The sequence below is a fragment of the Homarus americanus genome, unplaced genomic scaffold (assembly GCF_018991925.1).
Source record: "Homarus americanus isolate GMGI-L3 unplaced genomic scaffold, GMGI_Hamer_2.0 scaffold5589, whole genome shotgun sequence".
Taxonomy (NCBI): domain Eukaryota; kingdom Metazoa; phylum Arthropoda; class Malacostraca; order Decapoda; family Nephropidae; genus Homarus; species Homarus americanus.
In genome coordinates, this window is record NW_024736650.1 from 5996810 (window position 1) to 6020430 (window position 23621).

General features: G+C 37.8%; 1 protein-coding gene across 4 annotated transcripts in view; it reads left to right on the forward strand.

The window, feature by feature from the left end:
• Positions 1–23621, forward strand: part of LOC121872319 (thioredoxin domain-containing protein 11-like) — a 102107-nt gene that overhangs the window by 36557 nt on the left and 41929 nt on the right. For all 4 annotated transcript variants that reach the window (XM_042375033.1, XM_042375031.1, XM_042375032.1 and 1 more), the window contains 6 exons: positions 304–514; positions 3972–4214; positions 5124–5330; positions 6006–6203; positions 7222–7411; positions 22429–22573. In XM_042375033.1, the coding sequence (XP_042230967.1) occupies positions 304–514; positions 3972–4214; positions 5124–5330; positions 6006–6203; positions 7222–7411; positions 22429–22573 (1194 nt within the window). The remainder of the gene's footprint in view (positions 1–303; positions 515–3971; positions 4215–5123; positions 5331–6005; positions 6204–7221; positions 7412–22428; positions 22574–23621) is intronic.

Here is a 23621-nt window from a genome sequence, read left to right on the forward strand (position 1 = left end):
TACAGTGGGCTGTAAAAGCACTTCACTAATGGGTTGTCAGGCCTGTGGAAACCATTTTCACCTTTTGTCACTATTGTACATCATGATAGCAGCAGAGTTTCCTTGATTAAGAATGCAGTTATAGGTATTTCACTAATTTTTTTCCATCCATCATTTATTGGAATACCTGTACTGTACTTATACTGTACTAGTTGAAAATTGATACTCAGATTTTTAAACTACGTATGAAGTTTAGCTATTTGGATTTGTAGTCAACAAGTGTTCTATGAATAATTTTTTTACCTATCTATTTTTCCTTTGCAGGGGGCCGTTAATGAAAAAAACCCCATCTCCACAACCTTTCTTCCCTCGTCACTCTCTTGTGTCTGACTTTTACACTGGAGATATAGTGGGACTTACTGAGCGTCTCCTAGCAGCAGACCTTTCACTTGTTGTCTATTATGCTCCCTGGGATAGAGACTCTCAACTGATACGTTGGGAAGTGGAAAAAGCTGCCAGATATCACCACGAACAGGTAAACTTAGGAGGTGCATTGTTGTAGTAGTTTCAAATTTAGATTTATTTGGGCAGAATGTATTTATGACAAGACAACAAGTTTGAGTGACCCATGGATATGTGCACCCAGGCTTTTATGGGTTTCTCCAGTAAACCCCTTGGCCATGGAGACTAGTGGAAATCCAAAGATCACTTGCTCCTTTGTGACACATGTTGCTCAAAATGAGTGGCACAGTGCAATCAGTCCATTACACAGGTTGATAACCTTTTGACAATGGAGAGAATACTGGTGAGGTCTGATGTAGTATTGTATTGTATTAAAGGATAATATTATTCTGACGTCTGTAATTGTCCAGGCAGTTGAAAGCGATGTTTCACATGCTACTTATATAAAGGAAAGTCACTCGGCACAAGTATTTGGTTGGGAAGTTGTGTTTTGCAGCTTATGGATTGAAATTAAGTAGGCTTTATTATATAAGTCATGTCCCTCGGCACAGACACAATGTGAGGATTGCACAGAGTTGTAAAAAGTAGTGGATTTTGTTACTTAAGTAAAAGTATTGGTACATTGGCAAAATATTACTCGAGTAGAATTAAAAGTATCCAAAGTTCAATGTACTCAAGTAGAATTAAAAAAGTATCTCATTCATAAAGTACTCAAGTACTGAAATTAAAAAGTAACAACATAATTATTAATTGTCTCAGATATTAAGATAAATCCATAGTAAATTACAAAAAAAAAAATACTCAATTAAAAATAAAAATAAGACACATAGCATTTCACATATTTATTTACAAATTGATTCTATTGAGATTAATCAATAACTGATGATTGAAGTTATGACTATTGAATCAGGATATTTTAGGCCTAAACATAAGCCCAGCATGACCTACCGAAAGAGAATACGTTCATCTGCTCCTCTCCCTACAATCCATCGCAGGGATAGTGAACAGGCTGAAATTATATCCATCCAACACTATGATCACTTTCTTCCTTATCCACACAAGTATCGTCAACATGGATTTATGGTTTGCAGACATAATGTTGTCTGCTCACATTAGGTGAGGATACAGACCTATCTGGCAAGTACGTATCTGAGGCGGGGGATGACCTGCACTTCTCTTCCTGTAAACTCTAACTGTTCCAATGCTAAATTCCATCAATATTATTGCCTTGACTGTTTCACTGCCAGGGACCTCCTGCCACAGGATGAGTCACAAGCCACTACAGGAATATGGCACCAACTACTTATTCGTAATAATTTAGATTTAATTCTTTTGCGCTATCCACGTTTTGGCGAGTGCTAACTCCCTTTTGTCCTTGTATCATATCACTATTGTCTCCATATCACAAGTCATAGTATGTTCTGCGAAACACGAATACCAATGTATTGGTGTTTGACCGCATGATCTTATGACCATAGTGCATTTTTTCCCAACTGGGAAAAGATGCATCGCCCTCCTCCTCAAGAGTTACAGCTGATTGGCTGTTGCAAATCTGTAAGATTTTGACCTGAAGTATTGATATACTTCTAATTGAGTTTATTCATGGTCGTTCGGATGACCGTTTTAGAATAGAAAGATATTTAGTTAAATTATATAAAGATACATACATTCATTATATCAAACCTGACCATTTAGGAAGTATATCAGAAGTATTATACATGAATTAACTGTGGAACTGGTAGCAAATTCACGCTTTTGGAGGATGCATTTAATATATACTTATTTTTACCCACAATAAAGCATACAAAGACAAATTACGTATAATACTACATGATGCAACAACTAACATTTTAAACGATCAGAATCACATTGAAATATTACACGACTGTCAGCAGAAGCTGGAAATATGACTGCGAACCACTTCGTATTTCCCGCCTCTGCTGACGGGTTGGCGGCCAAGTTCCCCAGTCTGTCACACTCATCCACCATCTTTTAGGGGCCGTGTAATATTTCAATGTGATTCTGATAGTTTAAAATATTGGTTTATGCATCATGTAGTATTACTGATACGTAATTTGTCTTTGTATGCTTTATTGTGGTAAAAATAAGTATACAGTGGTCCCTCCATTAACGAGCAGTTCAATTTACGGGATTCAGGTTAACGAATTAGCTCCCATAAAGATTTTCAGTTCAATTAACGAGTATATCTTTTATTAATGACAGCCTTGCTAGAGATACACGTTTTTTTTGTGCTCATCAGCTGATCAGCTAGTCCGCCAGTACAGTAATTGGTTTTATGTTTAAATTTGTTTCCAGTGGAGTAAACATCGAGAAAGTTGTGTTCTTGAATATTTATGCATTTTTACATTAAAATTATTGCTCATTCTGAAATTTAGTTAAAATATTAATATGTACATACAGTACAGAAATTATTAAGAAATACGAAGATGGCATTAGAACCAATGCACTCTGTAAAGAATATGGCATGTCATCATCGACTGCCTCTACAATCAGCTGTTTGCTATGTAAACAAAGCCACCGGGAATACGACATACACGCCTCAAAGTAAGCTAAAATACAGTATTCTATTCTTTTTTATTTATTATTGTTCAGTATACTGTACAGTACAGTACTGTATTTTGTTTATATTTTATGTTTTGTTAATTCTATTACCAATATACTGTACAGAACTTAGTATGTACTTTTTCTGCGAATTAAAGCCAATTACCCAATATCCCATTGAAATGATAGATTCAGTTAACGACTGACCGGGAAATCTGAAAGATTCAGACAAAAAATTTGGGGGTTCTTGGCTATGAAGCCTCCTAGAAGTTTCCCTAAGAAACATTCACAAACCAGAGCAAAAAACATTTTAGGCCCGTGGGCGCTGCTTGACCCGCCAGTTGCTTGGACACAGGTGCCCGAGGAGGTGGGAAACATAAACAGAGTTGACAATTGTTGTTTGTGGGAATATTGTTTCATTCACTCTAGTAATGACACAATGTATCATAGGTGGTAAATGCAACGTTTATATACAGTAATTTGTTTATCACTACATTAGTACTTATTTTTTGTGTTTCTAATATCATTTATTATTCACCGGAAAATCCGGACAATCAGCTTTTCCGGACAGGTGGTCCCCCTTTTAGTCCGGATCTTTGAGGGTTCACTGTAGTGAGAAACAATATATGTATATTGTGTTGTCAATAGTAATAGAAGAAATTGAGACCCTGCAATTGTGTGTAAATGAGGCAGAAAGACAGATCAGCAACCTGGGATTTGGTCACAATTTTTGTGATGCCATATGGTAGCAGGACCTACCATTAGACAATACATTATGCTTCCAATATCTCCCCAAGGGGTAGTTATTTTTCGGAAAATTCCGGCTTTGGGAATGAATTTCCGAGAAAATTTTAATTCCAGCTATCAGAGAGTTCTGGGTTTGAGGGATTCCAGCTAACGGAGATATTACTGTATTCATATGTAAAATGTGATATGGAACCTCAGAAATTTTCTAAATATAATTTCAGATATACTTTGCTGCCGTCAATTGCTGGCATCCTCAGTCAGAATGCAAAACCAGATACAAGATCCGAACCTTCCCAGCAATAGTTCTTCATGTACGGTCTGTGTCAGGCATGGAGACAAAAGCTATAGCATATGGAGGATCACAGGATGCTGGACACATTATCCGGTTTCTTAGAAGAGCATTGCAACCTCTCAGCCATGTTGCCAGCCACTCGGATCTTGCTAAATTGCAGATGGAACATAGTGTAAGTAGAGTCGAACATGTAATATTGTCACCTTCTGCAGTTTTATCATAATTTTAATTGTCTCATTGATTATTGGTTATCATAAGACTTAAGATGTAATAAATCATCAACTCCTCTTGGAAATGATTCACTGTACACTTCAGTTCTCAGAAGATTTCTTTGTAGGAGGATAGTAGAATGAGTTTACAAAGAACATCATTCTTAGATACAGTACAGCTGAAGTAGTATAACAAAAGCTTTGCAGGCCCTACACTGTGGAGCACCACATCATTAACAGGAAGCCACAGATTGAAAACAATTTGTCATTCGTAATTGGTATTAGATGTTGTGGTGAAATTGCTTTTTCCTGGCAGTTTTTCTAGTCATAGGACCAGTCAGGATCAGGGAGTGGGTTACCCTACAGGATATATTCTGCAGAACCAATGAGTTTTTGTTTTTCAGTTTAGGTTGTGAGTAACTTGTAAATAAACATTATAATGCAACTGGAAAATATGAGTGGTACTTAAGAGAAGGTGTTAAGTGTTCCATGCCTTCCTGTTAGGCCCCCCCCCCCCAAAAAAAAAGAGCGAGAGAAAAAAAGACCATAAAATACTGGAAAAAGCAAGGTTCATTTTCCATAGAAAAATAGGATTTGAGAATTAATCCCTCCATTCTCATTATTTCGATTGCAGTGTACAGTATCTTTCAATTTAATGGGGTGACATGGGATGATATCATGTGTAATTGATGATGATTGATAAGAAGTAAGACAAGTAACTAAAGTAAAAAAAAAGATGCATGTGGATTTCAGCATTTCTTTAATAAATATAACCGTATAATAAAAACATCTTAAGCTACTGTGTTACTTGTCTTGTTCTTGTCTGGAGTACCTTGTGTACTACTATGTTAAAGAAAATATAATTATTGCAGGTTGTGGTACTGGGCTACTTTGATTTTACATCAGTGAGCCATTTACCAAAAGGTTTTAACTCGTATTTTCTGGCTTCTCTGCGTGCCTTACAACATGACAAGACCAATTCCGTTGCTTGGGGTGTGGTTACAAATCCTAGAGCTGCCACAGCCCTATCCTTCAGTATCACTCAGTCAGTTCACTTGGTGCTTTGGAACACCACATTGGTAAGTATTTTTTTGGAGATTGAGAGGTAATAATGAATAGCTACACATTTGTATAAAGAATTCATTATTGTGATTGAACAGAGTACTACTTTGTATAATATAGAGTTTCTTAGTACAGTATGCCCTGATAATTTGCAGAGTTGTATTCGCGGATGACACCCTGGATGTACCCAAGAATGTCTGACGGTAGTTTCAAAGTTGCCAGCATTTTTGTGGATGGGACAGGGAGCCATTTGTTCTAGAGACCGTAATTTCTTTTACCTGTACTGTATATATGTGTGTGTGTATGTGTGTGTACACACACAATAATGGGAAAATCCTCTCACAAATAATAATCAGAAACAAGACGACAAAATGTAGAAAAATGTGGGTCTACCCTCAAGTCAACTCCATGCTTTGTTATTAAAGTTGAGTTAACTTTAATAACAAAGCACGAATTTGACTTGAGGGTAGGCTCACACATTTTTTTCTACATGTGATACATCTCGTTGTCATGTTTCTGATTATTTGTGAGAGGATTTTCCCTTTATTACTTAAGTGTGCGTGTGTACACACGTGTTTCCTAATTTATCAATTTTGTTAAATGAAACTGCATTGCATAAAGATTTAAGTAAACCAATGTTGTTTTAATTATTTATTATTTTGCATAATAAATTTTTTCTTAATTTTTTTTAGGTGTTTACAAGTGCTGCTTCATCAGATAGTGAGGCGATCAGTAATTGGGTATTCAAACGGCTTGATGAGACTGCCATGTGGTTAGATGTGCCTGGAACCAAGAGTCTGACACTAGATCATATTTTACAAAGCGGCCCAGCATTGATCCTCTTCACTCCAGATAACCCATACCATGCTTCCAACGATCCCTTCACTGTGGTAAATATCAGTGTTGTTATTTTTAGAATTTGTCGCATTTTACATTTTCTACATAAAATAATTTAAAGCAGCTAGAGAATAGGATTGAAAAGCAATGTGAGGTACTGATGGAGTGAATGGTTTGCAATACTAATTAACAAGAAGAGAAGGTTATATGAAAGCCAGATGCAAGTATGGAAGCGCATCAGATAAAAGGTAGTTATCATGTGGAGGATGTGCTGGAATGAAAAGTGTGAAAACAAAAGAGGAAAACTGGTAAGTGAGCTGATGAACAAGCTGTGAGCAAGCTGAAGAATGATAAAACACCACGTGTGGATGGCACCAGTATTAATATGTCCGAGATGGGAAATGGAAAAGTTACAGAATGAGCTACAACAATGTGCAGACTATGGATGACAAAGGAGAGATTACCTGAATGGTGATAGAGCTTATATATTTTCACCTGTATTACGGGAAAGGTGATATAAATGCAAAATTTGTTTGGGAATAAATTTGGAGTACCTTGTATATTAGGGAAAGTGTATGGTAGTCATTATTAACCTTTTGTGTCTGAGGTTGCTGCTGTGCTGGATAAAATCATTTGAGGTTAGTCAAATAAAATATTAAAAGTGGTGTCCTTTAATGAAGGGTTTAAGAGAATTCCAGCAAAATTAAGAGAGTACTGTATGGAGGAGAAGAATAAGGGAGGGTTCCAAAAATAAAGGGGCTGTGTGGATTAAGTTGTTTTGTTCAAAGATAATGCATGAAAATTTCTTGTACGTAGGAGAATTTTTTTTTTAAGATCTAAAGATAAACTTGGTGAAAACAGACACAACAGTGATATGGGAAGTATAGTATTGAAAATGTATCTGGGTATTTATGAGAAGAGAGGAAACAAATTCTTGGTGAAACTAGAAACTAGGTAATCTACAAAATTAGTTTGAGAAAAAATAGGAGGACTGGATGCGAGTTTTGAGGTAAGAGTGAGGTAGGGGTTGAGGTGTCATCATGGTTGTCGACGTTCAAAATTTCTTTACAGCTTCGTGAAATCTCTTTGGACTACTATAACTGTGATCATTCAAGCCGTGTGTCAAACTTGGCTCGATACTTGGGCTCAGTGAGGTCAAGGGGTCGTGGTCAGCTTCGGCAGGCAGAAAGGGTGTGCAGAAACTACCTACAGGACCAACTTCGTGTTCTGCACATGTCACGACAGCAATTAAATTTAAAAGGTTGGTTTTATGATATATTTTTGTGGAGAAAGACTATTCCAATTCTTGGGTTTGGTTATTTCTGAGAGGTAGCATGTTTGCATTATCATTGTAACCATTGATATTTTAATTATTTCTAGTAAAGAAAATTGATTTCTTTAGTGTCTTTTCATTTAAGTTCTCCACTTCTCAGGAACACATATACAGTACAGCACTGTACAGTGGTAAACAAGAACTTTTTGTATTCCAATATTAATCCATCGTAATGAAGGTACTGTATCATGGTTGCCTGCCAAGATAAGCATCCTTAGCGATTTGAATTGCCAGTTCGATGAAAGGGATGTTGAGTTTGTAGTTTTGTTATATTTGTTGTTCTTTAATTTATATGGTCATTTTATTGTTTATTTAATTTATCAATACTGTACTGTAAACAGAACTTTAATCTTGTATTTTGATGTGACATCTTGCTTTTAATATCTGAAAAGAAATAGTAACAAGTAAGCAAATGACTTGGCTTGCTTGTGGAAGTTAGTACTGTACTGTACTTACTGCTTTATCTTTCAACTGGTGGCCTGACTTTCTTAAGCTAAGAGATGCATACAATAATTTTTTCAGAAGATCGAGAGCCACAAGGTGCACAAATTATACACATACAGTACAGTAATTTTTTATTAATACTACAAACACATTCTATTAAGCTAGGTACAATAAAGGCAATGACAGTTATACAATGGATCTACAGAGTATATACGCTCTATCAGTTTTATGATGTTAAAAAATTACCACCAATTACTACTATGCCATGGCCGAAGATCAGTTTTACGATGGTCGCTACCTGAATGCTTTTCCTACATGGTCCCTACTATGAAAAAGTGTTGTGCCATAACTTGCAATATTAAGGACTTAGGCTTTGATATACTGTAGTGGGATTTTAAACATTGTTCTGTAAGTACGGTATGTACATAGCATGTGTTCAGACTTGTGTACAAATCCGACTTAAGAACATCCTCTTGAACGGAACCCATTAATAACCCGGGGACACCCCCTGTAGTGGTCATTACGTGTGTCAATAAAAATGTTTGTACAGTACTGTATATGCTGTCAAATTTATTGATGTATGTACTGCTTAAATGGGGGATTTGTTAACTAAAGTATAATTACTGGTATAAGGTTTGTACAATGAAAGACCAAAGTCCTGTCGTGAAATTTGGTGAAAACATATGCCGAAGGGCTTAAGTTTTGGTGCGCTCTGCCTTGTGGTAGGGCTTTCATAATGTTTCACAAGTTATATTTATCTTTGGACAAAACTGCGACAAAAGACTGGTCTTTGATTGTACATACCGTATATACTCGTGCGTAGTTCGAGTTTATACTCGTGCGTAGTTCGAGTTTTTAAGACCAAATTTTTAGGCAAAAAATGGGGGTCGACCTCTACATGGGTAATAGTTTTGTTAGGTTGAATTCGTGCATGATGGGAAGGGCGAGGAGCAACTTTTAGCTTTAGACATGAAAAATATTTACCATTTACTGCCAGTAAACAATGGAAACATAAAATATGTACCAATCAGTAATGAAAAGTTGTGCAGTGCCTTCAGCAAATGAAGCTCACCAACTTACAATAGGCTAAATTACCTTACAGCGTGCTTTCAGTAGTCTATGTTGAAGTTCTTAGCACAGGCTAACTTATTATACCATATACGGTATCACAGTACTCATTGATCTACAAAAAATACCGGTAATGAAAACCTTTTCGATATTTCACACTTAATACAATACCCAGTAATCCACCTCAACCTCGTATTGTTTACAACGATGCACGACGTACCACCAGCTGTGAGTATCAGCTAGACCGTACACGTGTTTTTCGAATCGTTTTCAGTTAAAAACTGTTACACCACAAGTATATTTTACCGTAACTGTGCCTGAATGAATATATTCTTGGAAATAAATAGTAGTTTTGCTGAAACGTGATGTATTTCAATGTAAAATAGGATAAAATACATGACGAAAACAAAAGACTTTACCTAACATTCCGATGTTCGAGAGATGTTACTCGTTTTTTACTAGTTTTCGATTAAAATACTGTTATATTACAATGATATTCTATTCATAATGTGCTTGATATAATACATTCACGGAAATGTAATATTTTTGCTGAAATGACGTACGTATTACAGTGGAAAGTGGGATAAAATCATGACGAAAACAATCGACTTTTGCTTTCTTTCGTTGTTCAAAAGATGTTACCGTAATCGCTTTTCGAATGGTTTCCAGTTAAAAAAAACTTGTATTACAATAATATTCCCTCCTAATTGACTTAAATAAATACTTGAATGGTAATATACAATATTTTTGCTGAAACTACCCACGTTTCAGTGTAAAGTGTCGTAATAATGGTAAACAATTTGCCTTCGGTGTTTCAGGCACGGCGACCCTCAGTTTATAGGACGTAGTGTGTTTTTAGTGAAGGTTTTGCTGTTCCATTACCCTCAAAAACTTGGTTCGACCTATAAACGAGGCATATCATAAAATAATGATTTCTTGGTAAAAAAATCAAGGTTGACCTATAAATGAGGTAGACTTATAGACGAGTATATATGGTATACCAGATTGATTTTGATTATGAATTATTGGGTTTATTCCAACTGTATTCAACATGTTTAATAATAAACAAAGTAAAAATATAAAGATAAAGAGGGAGAAAAGGCTATGGACAATTTTAAACTATTTTAGTAATGTACAGTGGTCCCTTCGTTAATGAACACAATTTGTTCCACAGAGTCGTTCGTTAACCGAAACTATTATTTCAATGGGATATTAGGTAATTGGTTCCAACTCACAGAAAAAGTATACAGTGAGTTCTGCTATGACGCGTGTTTTGATAACGCGAATTTGCTCTAACGCGATTTATGAATTAGGAACGATATTTGTATAACGCGAACGCTTGTTTGCTATAACGCGATTTTTGCTTCCTATTTCTCCAATTTTGTGGTATTAATTGTGAATATGGTAATGAAGAATATCTCCAAGAAGCGTTCTGGTGATAGAATTCCCAGTGATGATCGTAAAAGAAAGGATATAACACTTGAAGAGAAGCTCGATGTTATCAACCTCAAAATCACCCTTCTACCCCATCAAGTTACATTCATATTTTTTCAAGGTAAAGTGTTACATTTACTGTATGATTTCATTATTAGATATGAATGTAACATTTATTTAGACTGTGCTATCCTTTGTGTTAGGCTAACTACTAAATTTTTTTGATTTCGAGTAATCTGCACCTAACCCTATTTTCTCCATAAGCCCTGTTATTTCTATTACGCGATTTTCTATAACACGATATTTTACAAGAACACAATTATCGCGTTATAGCAGAACTACCTGTACATACCAAGTACTATACAGGTATACCAGTAATATAATTAACAAAACATTTAATATAAACAAAATACAGTACTGTGCTGTACAGTATACTGTATAATAAAAAATAAAAAATAGGATACTGTATTTTAACTTACTTTGAGGTGTGTATGTCGTATTCCCGGCAGCTTTGTTTACTTATCAAACAGCTGATTGTAGAGGCAGTCGATGATGACATGCCATATTCTTTACAGAGTGCATTGGTTCTAATGCCTTCTTCGTGTTTCATAATAATTTCTGCACTGTATATTATCAATATGTTAACTAAATTTCAGAATGACCAATAATTTTAATGTAAAAATGCGAAAATATTCAAGAGACCAACAAACTGGATGTTCACTCCACTGTAAATAAAGTTAAACTGAGAAGCGTTGATGGGTGATTCAATCAGCTGATTGGCACACAAAAACTGTTCCCTGTACTGTATATATTATCAATTTGTTAACTAAATTTCCGAATGACCAATAATTTTAATATAAAAAATGCAGAAATATTCAAGAGACCAATTTCTAATATTTACTCCACTGGAAACGAATGTAAACTTAGAACTGATTACAGGGAACTGTATTGGCAGACTGGCTGATCAGCTGATGTGCACAACAAAACATGTTTGTCGTAAGGATTTCGTTAATCGAAGTTTTGTTCGTTAATCGAACTGAAAATCTTTATGGGAGCTAATTCGTTAACCGAAATTTTGTTAATCGAACCGTCCGTTAACCGAGGGACCACTGTATTGGGTCAAGACAAGGACTGTAGGAAGGAAAGAAAGGTAAACTTTAATACTATGGGAGAATTTTTTTAGATAACACAATATTAAACTGCTATGACAATAATAATCGTTAAGTAGGAAGATACCGATAGACACAGTCAGCAGAACTAATTCCAGTTTTCCACGTCTTTTATAACAAACATACCGTACATTTCGGCAGATAAGACGACACTTGAATCCTCAAAAAACCACCTCAAAACCAAGGGTCGGCTTATAGGACAGATACAAAATTCAAAATACAAAAAGTGGCCTCAAAATTCCATATAAATTACTGTAATGATGTGGGTCAGCGAAGGTAGCTGTGGTCGTCAATCTTGAAACAGCTGTTGTAGTATTTACAATTTTTATTTCACTAAAATCCTTATAAACGATATGGTGTTAAACCAATGAAAGTATTGTAAAAAAAAAAAAAAGCATTACATACATTTAAAATCCACCGATTTTACTGGCTTCATTGTCTGAAACAAAGAGCTCGTCGTATACATCCCGAGTCTCGTTGTTTGTGTTGTTGTCGTAGGGGTCCCAGTCCGAATCTGGTGCATCGGCTTCATCGTCAGTGTCCCACATCAAAACATTCTCCGTACCATCCATTGCATTAGAGGTACTGCACTTTTCAAAAGATTTTATTACAGTCTTGACTTTCACTTTATCCCATGCTTTGATCACTAAATCACACCAGCTGAGTCGAGGTTGATTGTGTCACCACTCCATGTAGGTATGTGAAAAATACGGTCATCAACCTTAAATGTGCCACTACCCCTACCGAGGATAGTCTAACACCTGGTATTTACTTTATAATATGCCTCTTGTAACATAATTCAAATGATTTACTGGTAATATATTAAATATTCTAAGTATTTAATACATAAACTTATCACTGTATTGGTGGTTTGGTGTTGATTGACCTAAGCTTTACCACAACTGGTTTGGTAGTTTGGGGAGTTGTCTTTTACCACAGATATGAGAAAACCATGAAATTTTGACTGAAATTTGGGCCTCATCTTTTTCGAAGGTCGCCTAATCCACCGTAATACACTACGAGTATATGATAACTCCATAATTAAGTTAAACTGGGAGGATTTGTTTAGTAAATGTTCACTATTTTAAAATCTTTAAGTTCTACATTATTGTACAGTGACCCCTCGGTTAATGAACTCAATCCGTTCCAGAAGGTCGTTCGTTAACCGAAACCATTGTTTCAATGGGTTTTTGGGTAATTGGTTCCAGCTCACCGAAAATTTCCTAAATTCAACAAAAATGGTAGAAAAGTTCACTTACTTTGAGGTGTGTATGTAGAAGGCTCCTGGATGATGATGATGATGATGATGGAATTAGAATGGGGGTGGAGGAGAAGGAAGAAGAAAAGGCATTGGGGTGGAAGAGAAGTCACCCCATGGCACCATTTCATCCATAAAATTTTAGTTCTCTTGGTGTATTTCAAGATTATTTTCTTTAAATCAACACTGCACTGCATTATATATTGTCACTATGTAAAATATATTTCAAAATGACCAATAATTTGCTTGGAAACACAGAAAAAAAGCGTTTAGTTGAAGAGAGTCTCAAGCAAGATGTTACCTCCACTGAAAACAGAGAGAGACTAACGCCTGTCTGGTGTGTTAACAGGATGGATGGCACGCCAGAAACTAGTTTCTTTACCTTCAATTATGTTCAATAATTGTTAAAATGACTAATAACTTAATATTAAACTTTTAAAATTATTGAATTACAGTTGGTCCTCACTTGCGGTTAATGTAACCCGGAGGGTCCCGCGGAAAGTGAGGAACGCGTAAAGTGAATAACATAATATATGGGATTAATTGAAATGGAGTCCGGGCCGATCCCCAAACTCCACTTTTTGACGACACACAACTATGTTGTAGTAAAAATTTTATCTTAACTTTATGATGGTATGAAAAAACAAGTAATATAGAAGAGGTTAGGTTAGGAAAGATAAAGGTTAACATAGGAAAAATAAAGAATAGGTTAAAAAACTAAAAATTTTGTGTAACACTTACGGTAGTAGAAGAGATGGGTCGGCATACGGGGATGGAGGCTGGTTCCGAGGCAGAGGGCAGATTACTGGCCCTCAGGTGAATCACCATTACTAGGTGAATCATCATCACTGTCACTTACAGTTGTCAGGGCTTCCCTGACAAATCCCTCAAAGTCAACTTCACTGTCACTATCACTGGCTTGGGCTGGCTGTGGTGGGTTGCGGGTGAAGAAATCTGTTATGCTTTGCTGACGGCTGGCGTTGATGTTGTCGTGATACACCTTGATGTACGGCTCCATAGCCTGCACCAGCCGGTTATGGAAGACTTCATAGCGGTCATCGTCATTGTCGCGGGAAAGGAAGGACTTCATCTTCTCTGCACACTCCATGGCACCCTTAATATCACTATGACTTAAATTGTGTTCTTCGGAGACTGACGCACCTTCTTCCTCCTCTTCACTGACGTGTTCTTCTTCCAACATCTCGTCGGCAGTCACTTCAGGATTTCTGATCACCTCCAGGATGTCGTCGTTGGTGGTCTCGGAGAAGCCTGGAACTGTAACAGTCTGCGCAGCTTCTCTGGCAAGGTCCACTGCTACTGCAACAGTCTGAACCTCACCAGTCACAGATTGACTCCTCCTCTCACCTGGTATTCCATGCAACACATGTCTCCATGCGTGACGAATTGTAGCAATAGACAGCTGATCCCATGACTCCACCAAGATGTCCACAGCTTTCTTGATGTTAAATACTCTCCAGAATTGTTTGAAGAGTATTTTTTGCTGTTCTAACCGTTGTTCCTCATCTTCGTCGCTCTTGCTATCGGTGGTGGTGTCACTCAGGTCACGCAACTCTTCCCTGGTGTTGGTGTAGTCGTTCAGGAGCTGGAATTTTTTTGTTGAGAATGCAGCTTTCACATTGCAAATCAACTCCTGGTCCATGGGCTGTAATATAGACGTAGTGTTGGGAGGAAGGAAGACCACTTTTACGTTGGGGTGACGATCTAACAGTAGGGGCGAGTGTCCTGGTGCGTTGTCCAGCAGCAACAAAATATTAAATGGGACATTCTGTTGCTCACAGAATTTCTTTACATCGGGAACAAAACAGTCATCAAACCAGGAGAGGGACAGTGTAGAGAACATCCATGCCTTACGTGCTGTCAGCCAGTGGACATTTAGCTTGGTCATGTCCATGGTTTTGTAGGCGTGCGGCTTGCGGGCTGTGTGGATCACCGATAACTTGAGCTTACAGGTACCGGAGGCATTGGTGGCAAACAGGACGGTGATGCGTTCCTTCTGCATTTTCCGGCCCCGAATCCTGCTGGCATTCTTCACAATGTAGGACTTGGAAGGTAGTTTTCTCCAGAAAAGACCAGATTCGTCCATGTTAAACACCTGGTCGTCACTGTACTGTCCTTCCTCCATAATCTCACGTAAAAACGGAGGAAATTCCCGAGCCGCAGCACGATCAGCACTCGCTTCTTCACCACCAATGTTTATATTGGTGATCTTGTTCCGGATCTTAAACCTCTGTAACCACCCAGAGGAAGCATTAAAGGGTTTGGGCTCTGTAATTCCCATCTTTCGTGCCACTGCCATGTACAGTTCACGTGCGTAGTCCTTCACAGAGCGCGTGTCGACCGCCATGTTCCGTCGCGCCTGACGCACCAAGTACCTCACAAGTAATTTTTCTGTCTTGAGAAGCACCTGGTTGTGAAAATACTTGATCATAGAAGCACCTGCAGACTTTGTGATTTTCATGTGCTCTTTGATCTTGGCTGCATCCTTCTTGATCGTGCGAATCGTAGATTCGTTGACGCCATGCTGGCGCGCGAGATCAACTTGCCGTGTTCCTTTCTCCAAATCTTGAATAATTTGGTACTTCACCTCGTAGCTTAAGGAACGTCGTGTCTTCTTTGGCTTAGTGCCGCTGGGTCCAGGTAAGGAAAGGTTTTTCTCTGGGGGTGGTGGTCCGGCGGAAGCCATTTTACGGAACAATGGATGCGCGTTAACACGGAGTGGCCTTGAGGGATGAAACTGTCGCGGCTAGGTCAAGCGTCGTCTTTCCTCCCTCCCTCCCTCCCCCGGGTGGACACGTCATAATACTTTAAGCCAATTACAGCTAGCAGCAGAGGAGGGTAGGGATGCATGGCCAATCACAGGTCTTGTACGTCATATGACGTCAGTGATAACGCAACAAAGACACACTGCGCAACCTTACCGCGCCGCTTGCCCAAGCGGAGGGAGGAGGAGGGAGAGGCAGGCAGGCGGGCAGGCGGGTGGCGCGTGGGGAAAATCTAAAAATAGCGTCGCGCCGGACACTCTCCGCGTAATGGCGTTCGCGACCGCGGAATGTGAGAATGTTAGGTTCTGGCAAGGCACCGCGTTAACGGTGAAACGCGGAATGCGGGACCGCTTAATGTGAGGACCAACTGTATAAACTTCTTGATATTTACTAAAATAGTAAGGAATTTAAGCCCTAGAACTGATTAATGTATTGGCGGACTGATACTAAAGCTGGTTGTCCGGTCAGTGCAAGCGAAAACATGTTGAGGTCGGTTCGTAAGAAATTCGTTAAACGAATTTTTGTTCATTAACCGAATTGAAGATCCTTATGGAAGGCAGTTCGTTAACCGAAATTTCGTTAACTGAGGCGTTCGTTAAACGAGGGGTCACTGTATTAAGGAAAATAAATTAAAACAATTGTACAGTAAGATCTCATATTTTGTGCAATTTCATTTCGCGTTTTTTAATTTTGCGAGCACTACCTAATGTAACCAAGTCTTATATTTGGCGTAAAATATCACGAGTTTCGCAAGATCCAGCCAGCTGAACGAGAATTGTTGGCTACTGTCTTGAATGACATCACAGCCCTCATACCAATTACAATCATTTCTGCTACAATGCGTGTTTTGTCAATGCGAATTGGTTGAAACGCGATTGATGAATAGGGGAACAATGTTTGTAAAACGCGAACTTTTGCATATGAATGTTGGCTATAGCGCGATTCCATCCTCTGTTTTGATTCCATCCTCAACATTTTAAGCGTGGCGAGGGGTTATGCAATGTTTTCAGTTCACGTTCGACATCACATGTTCAATTGATTCGTGTCTTTTTGTTTGTGAAGTGAGGTTCTTTGTAATTTTTTTATTTTCTTTGCAAATTTAGCTGTTACCCATAAATACTGTATGAAAAGAAAAAGTAAAAAGAATGTTTCACAGTGCGGACTAATAAATGCTTACACCAGCGCTCTCTTTACATCATGTGATTAGTTGAATCGCGCAGTTTCTGTCGATTGCTCCTTGATTTTTGCCGTTTTCTCCAATTTTGTTGTGTTGGCGATGAATATGGAAAGACAAGGTAAGAAGAATGTTTCCAAGAAGTGTTCTGGTGATCGAATTGCCGGTGGTGAACGTAAAAGAGATTTACAAGAACGCAACCATTGTTTTGTAGCCTGCGCCATCCTAGCGACCGCCCGGGCTGTTATTGTGTGCTTTTCTGGGTGGTGCTATCTCCTGTCGAGTCAAGCTAATGGCTTCTACCTCTACCTCTACTGGTGCTGGTGGCCACCTAAGCGGCCAAATAAGGAGAAGCGGGACTATCGTAAGGGAGTTAGTTTGCCAAGTACTCGATGCAGGATAAGCAGTGTGTGATTAAGTTACTTGAGAAAGGCCTAAAAACTAGTGAGATAAGAAAGATTACTAGTTTTCCAGAAAGCAGTCAGGTCAATAAAGGCAGAATTTGTATCATTTAGAGGTTATAAATGGGAAGATCAGAGGTTGATGTAGAGTGGCCAGTCTATATTGTTATTTTTCCCATTAGTTTATGTATTTGCATTTGGCGCAATTTTTCCAGTCTATATTACTCGTGAAATACAAGATCTTACTACTGTATATTGTATCAGATGAACCACTCAATCATATATACATGTACATTCACTTATGCAGAGTATTCTCGTATGCCGCCTTACATATACAGTACCGGGTATATTTATGGTAGTTAGTAGTACTTAAAATTTTGTCCAAATTGGGCAGTCTCATTATCATTTTAAGCAATATTTCCTAGCCATTTTTTTACACTTGTGTGGGTAAGCTGCGATTGCCTTTTGGCAGCGGTTTGCCAAACCAGATATGGGCTGTCCCTCCCACTTCTCCTGCTCGCGTCCACAAACCCAAGGCATCAGCCAAGAAAATGCAGTAGAGACCCATTCACCATAGAGCATGTTGAAGTAAATTTTTCCAGCTGGATGGCCTTCCTAATGCCAACCCACGGGGTTGAAAATGCTGAACTATAGCTACTTACTCTATAGCTGTCAAATTATGCACTGCTTAAACATCCTAGTTGTTTCCTGGTACGTATATTAAAAATCTCCATTATGGCACAGCTCTTAACATTGTGAAAAATGCCACCAAATGGACTGAAGTTTTGGAGAGTCAGAATTTGGTCTAATCAGGATTAAGATAGAAGCAATAATATAACTGGATAAGTGATGATTGTGACTTAACTCAGATAGGATAATTTGGAGCTTACAGCATTTCACATGTTAGGTTTAGTAAATGCTTCTCAAGGCTGAAGTTTGGTGAGGGTTGTCAAATGGAGTTCAAAGGCAGTTCATTTAATCATTGGTTTCATAATACTGCAGCTGTTAATTAGAGGTTAGAGTTGTGGATAAACTTTGAGATTTGTTTTGTTGTATTATAACAAAATGTGGGTGGTGGTGTACTATGACTGTAATATGCACTTTAACATTCACCTTTGAGGCAGATAACTTTTTGGCTTTCTTATATTTCTTTCATATAATGATACTGTACTATGCTGCTGTTATTGTATTTCCCTTTAAAAAAGAATGGCTTAATGATAGGCATGAAAAAATATGAATTCAGGGAGGAGTAAAAAATTATCTGAAGTGGTGCCTCGTTTGGTTGGTATACAGTAGTGAAACAAACTTTCAAAGGATATTTGAAACTTTCTGAGTTATACACTGGAAATGAAACTCAAATGAATGTATGGACAAATGTGCAGACAGATGGATGGATGTACAGTTGGATGTATGGGTTAATGTACAGTAAACCCTCCAGTTTGGCGACTAATTGGTGCCAAAAAACCATCGCCAGACCAGAGGGCTTAATCCAGTGGGAAAAAGCCTAATTGGTACCGAGGGGCAAGCCAAAGTCTAAATTTTTTCCTATTTTACCCACATATAACCTATATTTTATTGCTGAAAGAGAATGAATAATTAGTTAATCAACATAAACATAGAAAACCAATCTTAAGATTTTAAGTTGAGGAGCTTAATGTTCACTAAGCTGGTATCCAAGGCTAACATCCGTCGCCCCCCACCCAAGCCTCCAGTCTCTCCCCTTCCCCCTCCTCCACCACTGCCTTTGCCACCACTAGATCAAAGCCTTCAAAATAAAAGTCCTTTGGTAAGCTCAATCATATCCACAGTCTTTCTCTTATCCTCAAATGAGTACTTTTCACTATCTTCCCAACCCGATACTCAAGAGAATTTTTTTTCTTTGTTTTTACCCCATCATTTGAACTGTCTGGGTGCCCAGACGGTCTTTCACCACCACTATCATCCCCTCCAATACCCCAGGTACTTTTGAGGCCATTAATCCGCATGAGAACACTGTGCCAAGCGAGAGTGAATAAAAAAAATGTACACAAAGGCCAAAGTCACTCGAACAAACAGCGGGAATGTGGATTGATGCGGTCAAAATGGTTGCCAGAACAGCTGACTGGCGCTTTGAGCTCGGTAAATGCTCACCAGTAGAATTAAGCGAGATTTATCTTGCACTTATTATTCTACAATTATTAGTTGTGATTGCATTTAAATTTAAACTCCCGCCAGAGGTGAGGGTTTGGTCGCCAAAATGGAGGGCAGGGTACTTTGAACTTTGACCGCCGACTTCGAATTCACCAAACTGGAGGGTTTACTCTACCCATTTCTATAGCTCCATAGGGGAGAAGAACCTGTATTTCAGAGCCTTTATCTAAGATCTCGAAAACCTTACTTTGGCTTGGAGACCTCTCTAACCCCCCCCCCCAATTGTAATGGAAATATTTGAGACTATTTTGGGTAGTGCCAATTTTCCATTGCTCTTTTGGCTTACAATCACATTTCTAGGATTAGTGAAGTGAATGGGTAATACAGTAATTTATAATATTTTGTCACCCTATATTTAAAGGAATTGGTTGATAGTAAGATATTAAATAATATGTCAGTAGAAAGAAAAAAAGAGCTTTATCCAAGTGTTGTGTAGGATTCTATTAAGATATAGATTGTGGGAGTGAGGGAGCATATGTTTTGATGGGAGTGTATTGGTGCCTTGGTGGAGCAGGCCTTCAAGAGAGGCAATACAATCATATTGTGTGAAGATGCATTATGGACCAGTTTGTTGTGTACTGGAAGTTGTCGTGTTGGGTGTAGACAGATAAAAAAAAAGTTTTTCCAACATGAACTTTAAAGATGAATTTGATCATTATTGTAATTGCCCTTAAGGCAATCATGCACTCATGGGATAAGTAGACCCAGATACGATGACTCGATAATATAATTCGGTCAAACCTGTCAAAGACAATTATTACAACATCAGTAAACATTTGATATAACATTCCTTAATATAATGAACTTAGTATGATAATACAACTAGAGTGGGATATTAAGAGCATCCCTTAACGTATTGTAATTGACACAATAATATGCTGGTGGTATCTCGTATATACAGTAGTACCCTGATTTACGTGGTCAATTGAACCCATGGGGTACCGCGGAAAGTGAAAACCGCGTAAAGGTGAACAACAGAACATATGGGATTAATTCCAATAGAGACTGGCCCGACCCCCTAACTCCACTTTTTCAGACACAATACCTACGTTGTAGTAAAAATAACATCTTAATTTTATGATGGTATGCACACACAATTAATAATTAAGAGAAATATCAATAATATTAGGTTTTTTAACACTTACATAAGTAGAAAAGATGGCTGGGCACACGGGGATGGGGGGTTGGTTCCGAGGCAGAGGGCAGATTATTGGCCCTCACCTGTATCATTTGTATCAATTGTATCACTATCCACCACATAAGCTTGCAGGGCCTCTTTGTCAAACCCCTCAGTCATATAAGTCCATATCTTCACTATCACTGACTTGGGCCGGCTGTGGTGGGTGGCGGGTGAAGAACTCAGTAATGTTTTGATGACTTGGGCGACCTTGTGCACATCCTGCCCGCGCCGCTTCCCGTGTATATACCGCGTAAAGTGAAAGTCCGGTTCTGGCGAGGTACCGCGTAAATGCGAAATCGCGGAAAATGAAATTGCGTAGAGCGAGGTATTACTGTACACTAATGTTCCATAAACGGACTTACTTATTTTCGGGTCTTAGAGGAGTAGGGTGTTTCCTGTATGGCTTCAAAGCGTGTTCTGAGCCCTCCTAGCAGGGTGATGGGTGTATGGCATCTGGTTCATATTGACAGATAAGCACATTCAGCGTCTTCACCATATCAACACCCGCTAAGCCTCACTCCTCTGATACATCCTTCCTACTAACCCTGCTACCCAGTAATTGCCGAAACTTAAATATTTCCTGGTTCTTCCCTTTGGCGGTAACAATTATATTTATATATTTTGCCAGTAATGGTTGCTATTTGTCTATCTGTTATTTTAATACAGTACAGTATAGTCTGGATTTATGCTGTCATTTGAACCTGTGGAGGTCCGCGTAAAACGAGAAATGCATAAACGAAATAACAGAACATATGGGATTAATTGAAATAGAGACTGGGCCGACCCCCAAACTACACTTTTTCCGACACAATAAGTATGTTGTAGTAAAAATAGCATCTAAATTTTATGATGGTGTGCACACACAATTAATATTTAAGAGAAATACAGTCACCGGTTAATGTCCATTCAAATAATGGACTCAACTCTTCCCCCCCCCCTCCCCTTCCCATGCTTGCTGGCTCCACCCTCTCTGAGAAATGTTTGGGGAAAAACAGTATCCTTACATTTTTAGTAATAAATAATACCTCATTAGACTAAAGTTAGGATAATATAATTGACATTGCTGGATTCCTTGCAAGACATGGAATATTTTGAATATAAACATCATATATTTTGCACAAAAGATAAAATTTTTGCTCTTTCTAATAAAATTCTTAAATAAGATCTAAAGTTTGTATGTTTAATGCAAATTTTATGAAGTTTTTATTTAAAATAATCAATCTTATAAGAATTCCAGCAATGTAAATTATATTCTGCCGCTTTCCCCCCCCCTCTTCCCACGCTCGCTGGGTCCCTCCCTCCCTCCCTCCCTACCCTCCACCTTCCCCTACCAGAGAAATGTTTGGGGAAAAACAGTAGGCTTACATTTTTAGTAATAAATAATACCTCAGATTAAAGTTAGGATAATATAATTGACATTGCTGGATTCCTTGCAAGACATGGAATATTTTGAATATAAATGTCATATATTTTGCACAAAAGATAAAATTTTTGCTCTTTCTAATACAATTCTTAAATTACATCCAAAATTTGTATGTCTAATGCAAATTTTATGATGTTTATATTTAAAATAATCACATTCTTATTAGAATTCGAGCAATGTAAATTATATTCTGGCCGGGTAATTTGTATGAATTTTGAGCTAAAACAAATATCTTCAGTAAATAAACAAATTATACTTCACCCGCGTAAATGATGAAATTTACCGCGTAATTTAAACATTTCATTCTGGCAAGGTGCCGCGTAAATGACCAAACGCGTAAACAAAAACCGCGTAAATCCAGACTATACTGTATAGTAGACATTTTGTGGATGTGATTAAATGTATAATGCCACTCCTGTAGATGAGACTTGTTGTCGCAGTATGCCTACTAATGAGGCAGGAACTGCAACAGCAGAGGGCCAAAGAAAAGTATGTGATGTCTGTGTACATCCAACTAACAAACCCAGCAGTCCTGAAGAAGAACAATGCACCAACCCCATTTCATGGTAAGAATTATTCAGTTGATAAAGCAAGTGACCATAAATTTTAATTTCATATTATTGTCCTAGTTTTTACTGCATGGTCAGTGTACACATGCTATCCATCTGTCTGTCCATTAGCAGTCTACTTATTGAATTTGTGCCTGCAGGAGTTAAATGAGTGTAAGAGAACCACTGTAACCCTTATATTTTCTGAAATCCCATAATGTCTAGATGTGCACTAGATAGTAAAATGATGAAAATATGTTGCTCATTATGAGCAGTTGCATTACTAAGCTTTAGCATGTAAACACTTAAGTAAGCATGCAAGATACCCAGTGTTATATCTGTAAACAGTATGCTGAGTGAGATTTGTAGTCATGCACCAGCTAGTCAAAGGCCAGCTTTATGGTGTGTTTTTCTAATTTGACTCAACATTCAAGAAAGAATCTTGAAAGAGGAGAAGTACATCCAAGTAAGTTTTGAAAAATCTGCCAAACAGTTGTTGGGAGAACATGAGAAGCTTCTCAGGGAGTTACAAGGTCACTTGTCTTGGTAACCTGAAAATGAATAAGAGCTACTGTATGAAGAACCACCCAGAGAATTTTTAATTCAATCCAACAGCGAGACAATGGACTGATGGTGCAAGAAACAGATTCAGTTGAAGTTAAAGATAAAAAGATAGGATTGGTTGAATTTGGTAATATTTAAAAAGATATATATATATATATATATATATATATATATATATATATATATATATATATATATATATATATATATATATATATATATATATATATATATATATATATATATATATATATATATATATATATATATATATCTTTTGGATGTAAGAATTTGTAGATACAGAATGGTGAATAATTTTAAAAACCCTGAATCAATAAGGTGCATCATTAATGTGCATATATCTGAATCAATGTCCTGGGTTCAAGTCCTGGCCCAGGACAGACCTGAGAAGGGTGTTAGCCAGTGTGACCCTACCAAACGTCACTGGTTTCTTCCAGGTACTCCTGGTTCCTCCTGCACTAACACTGGACAACAAAGTAAC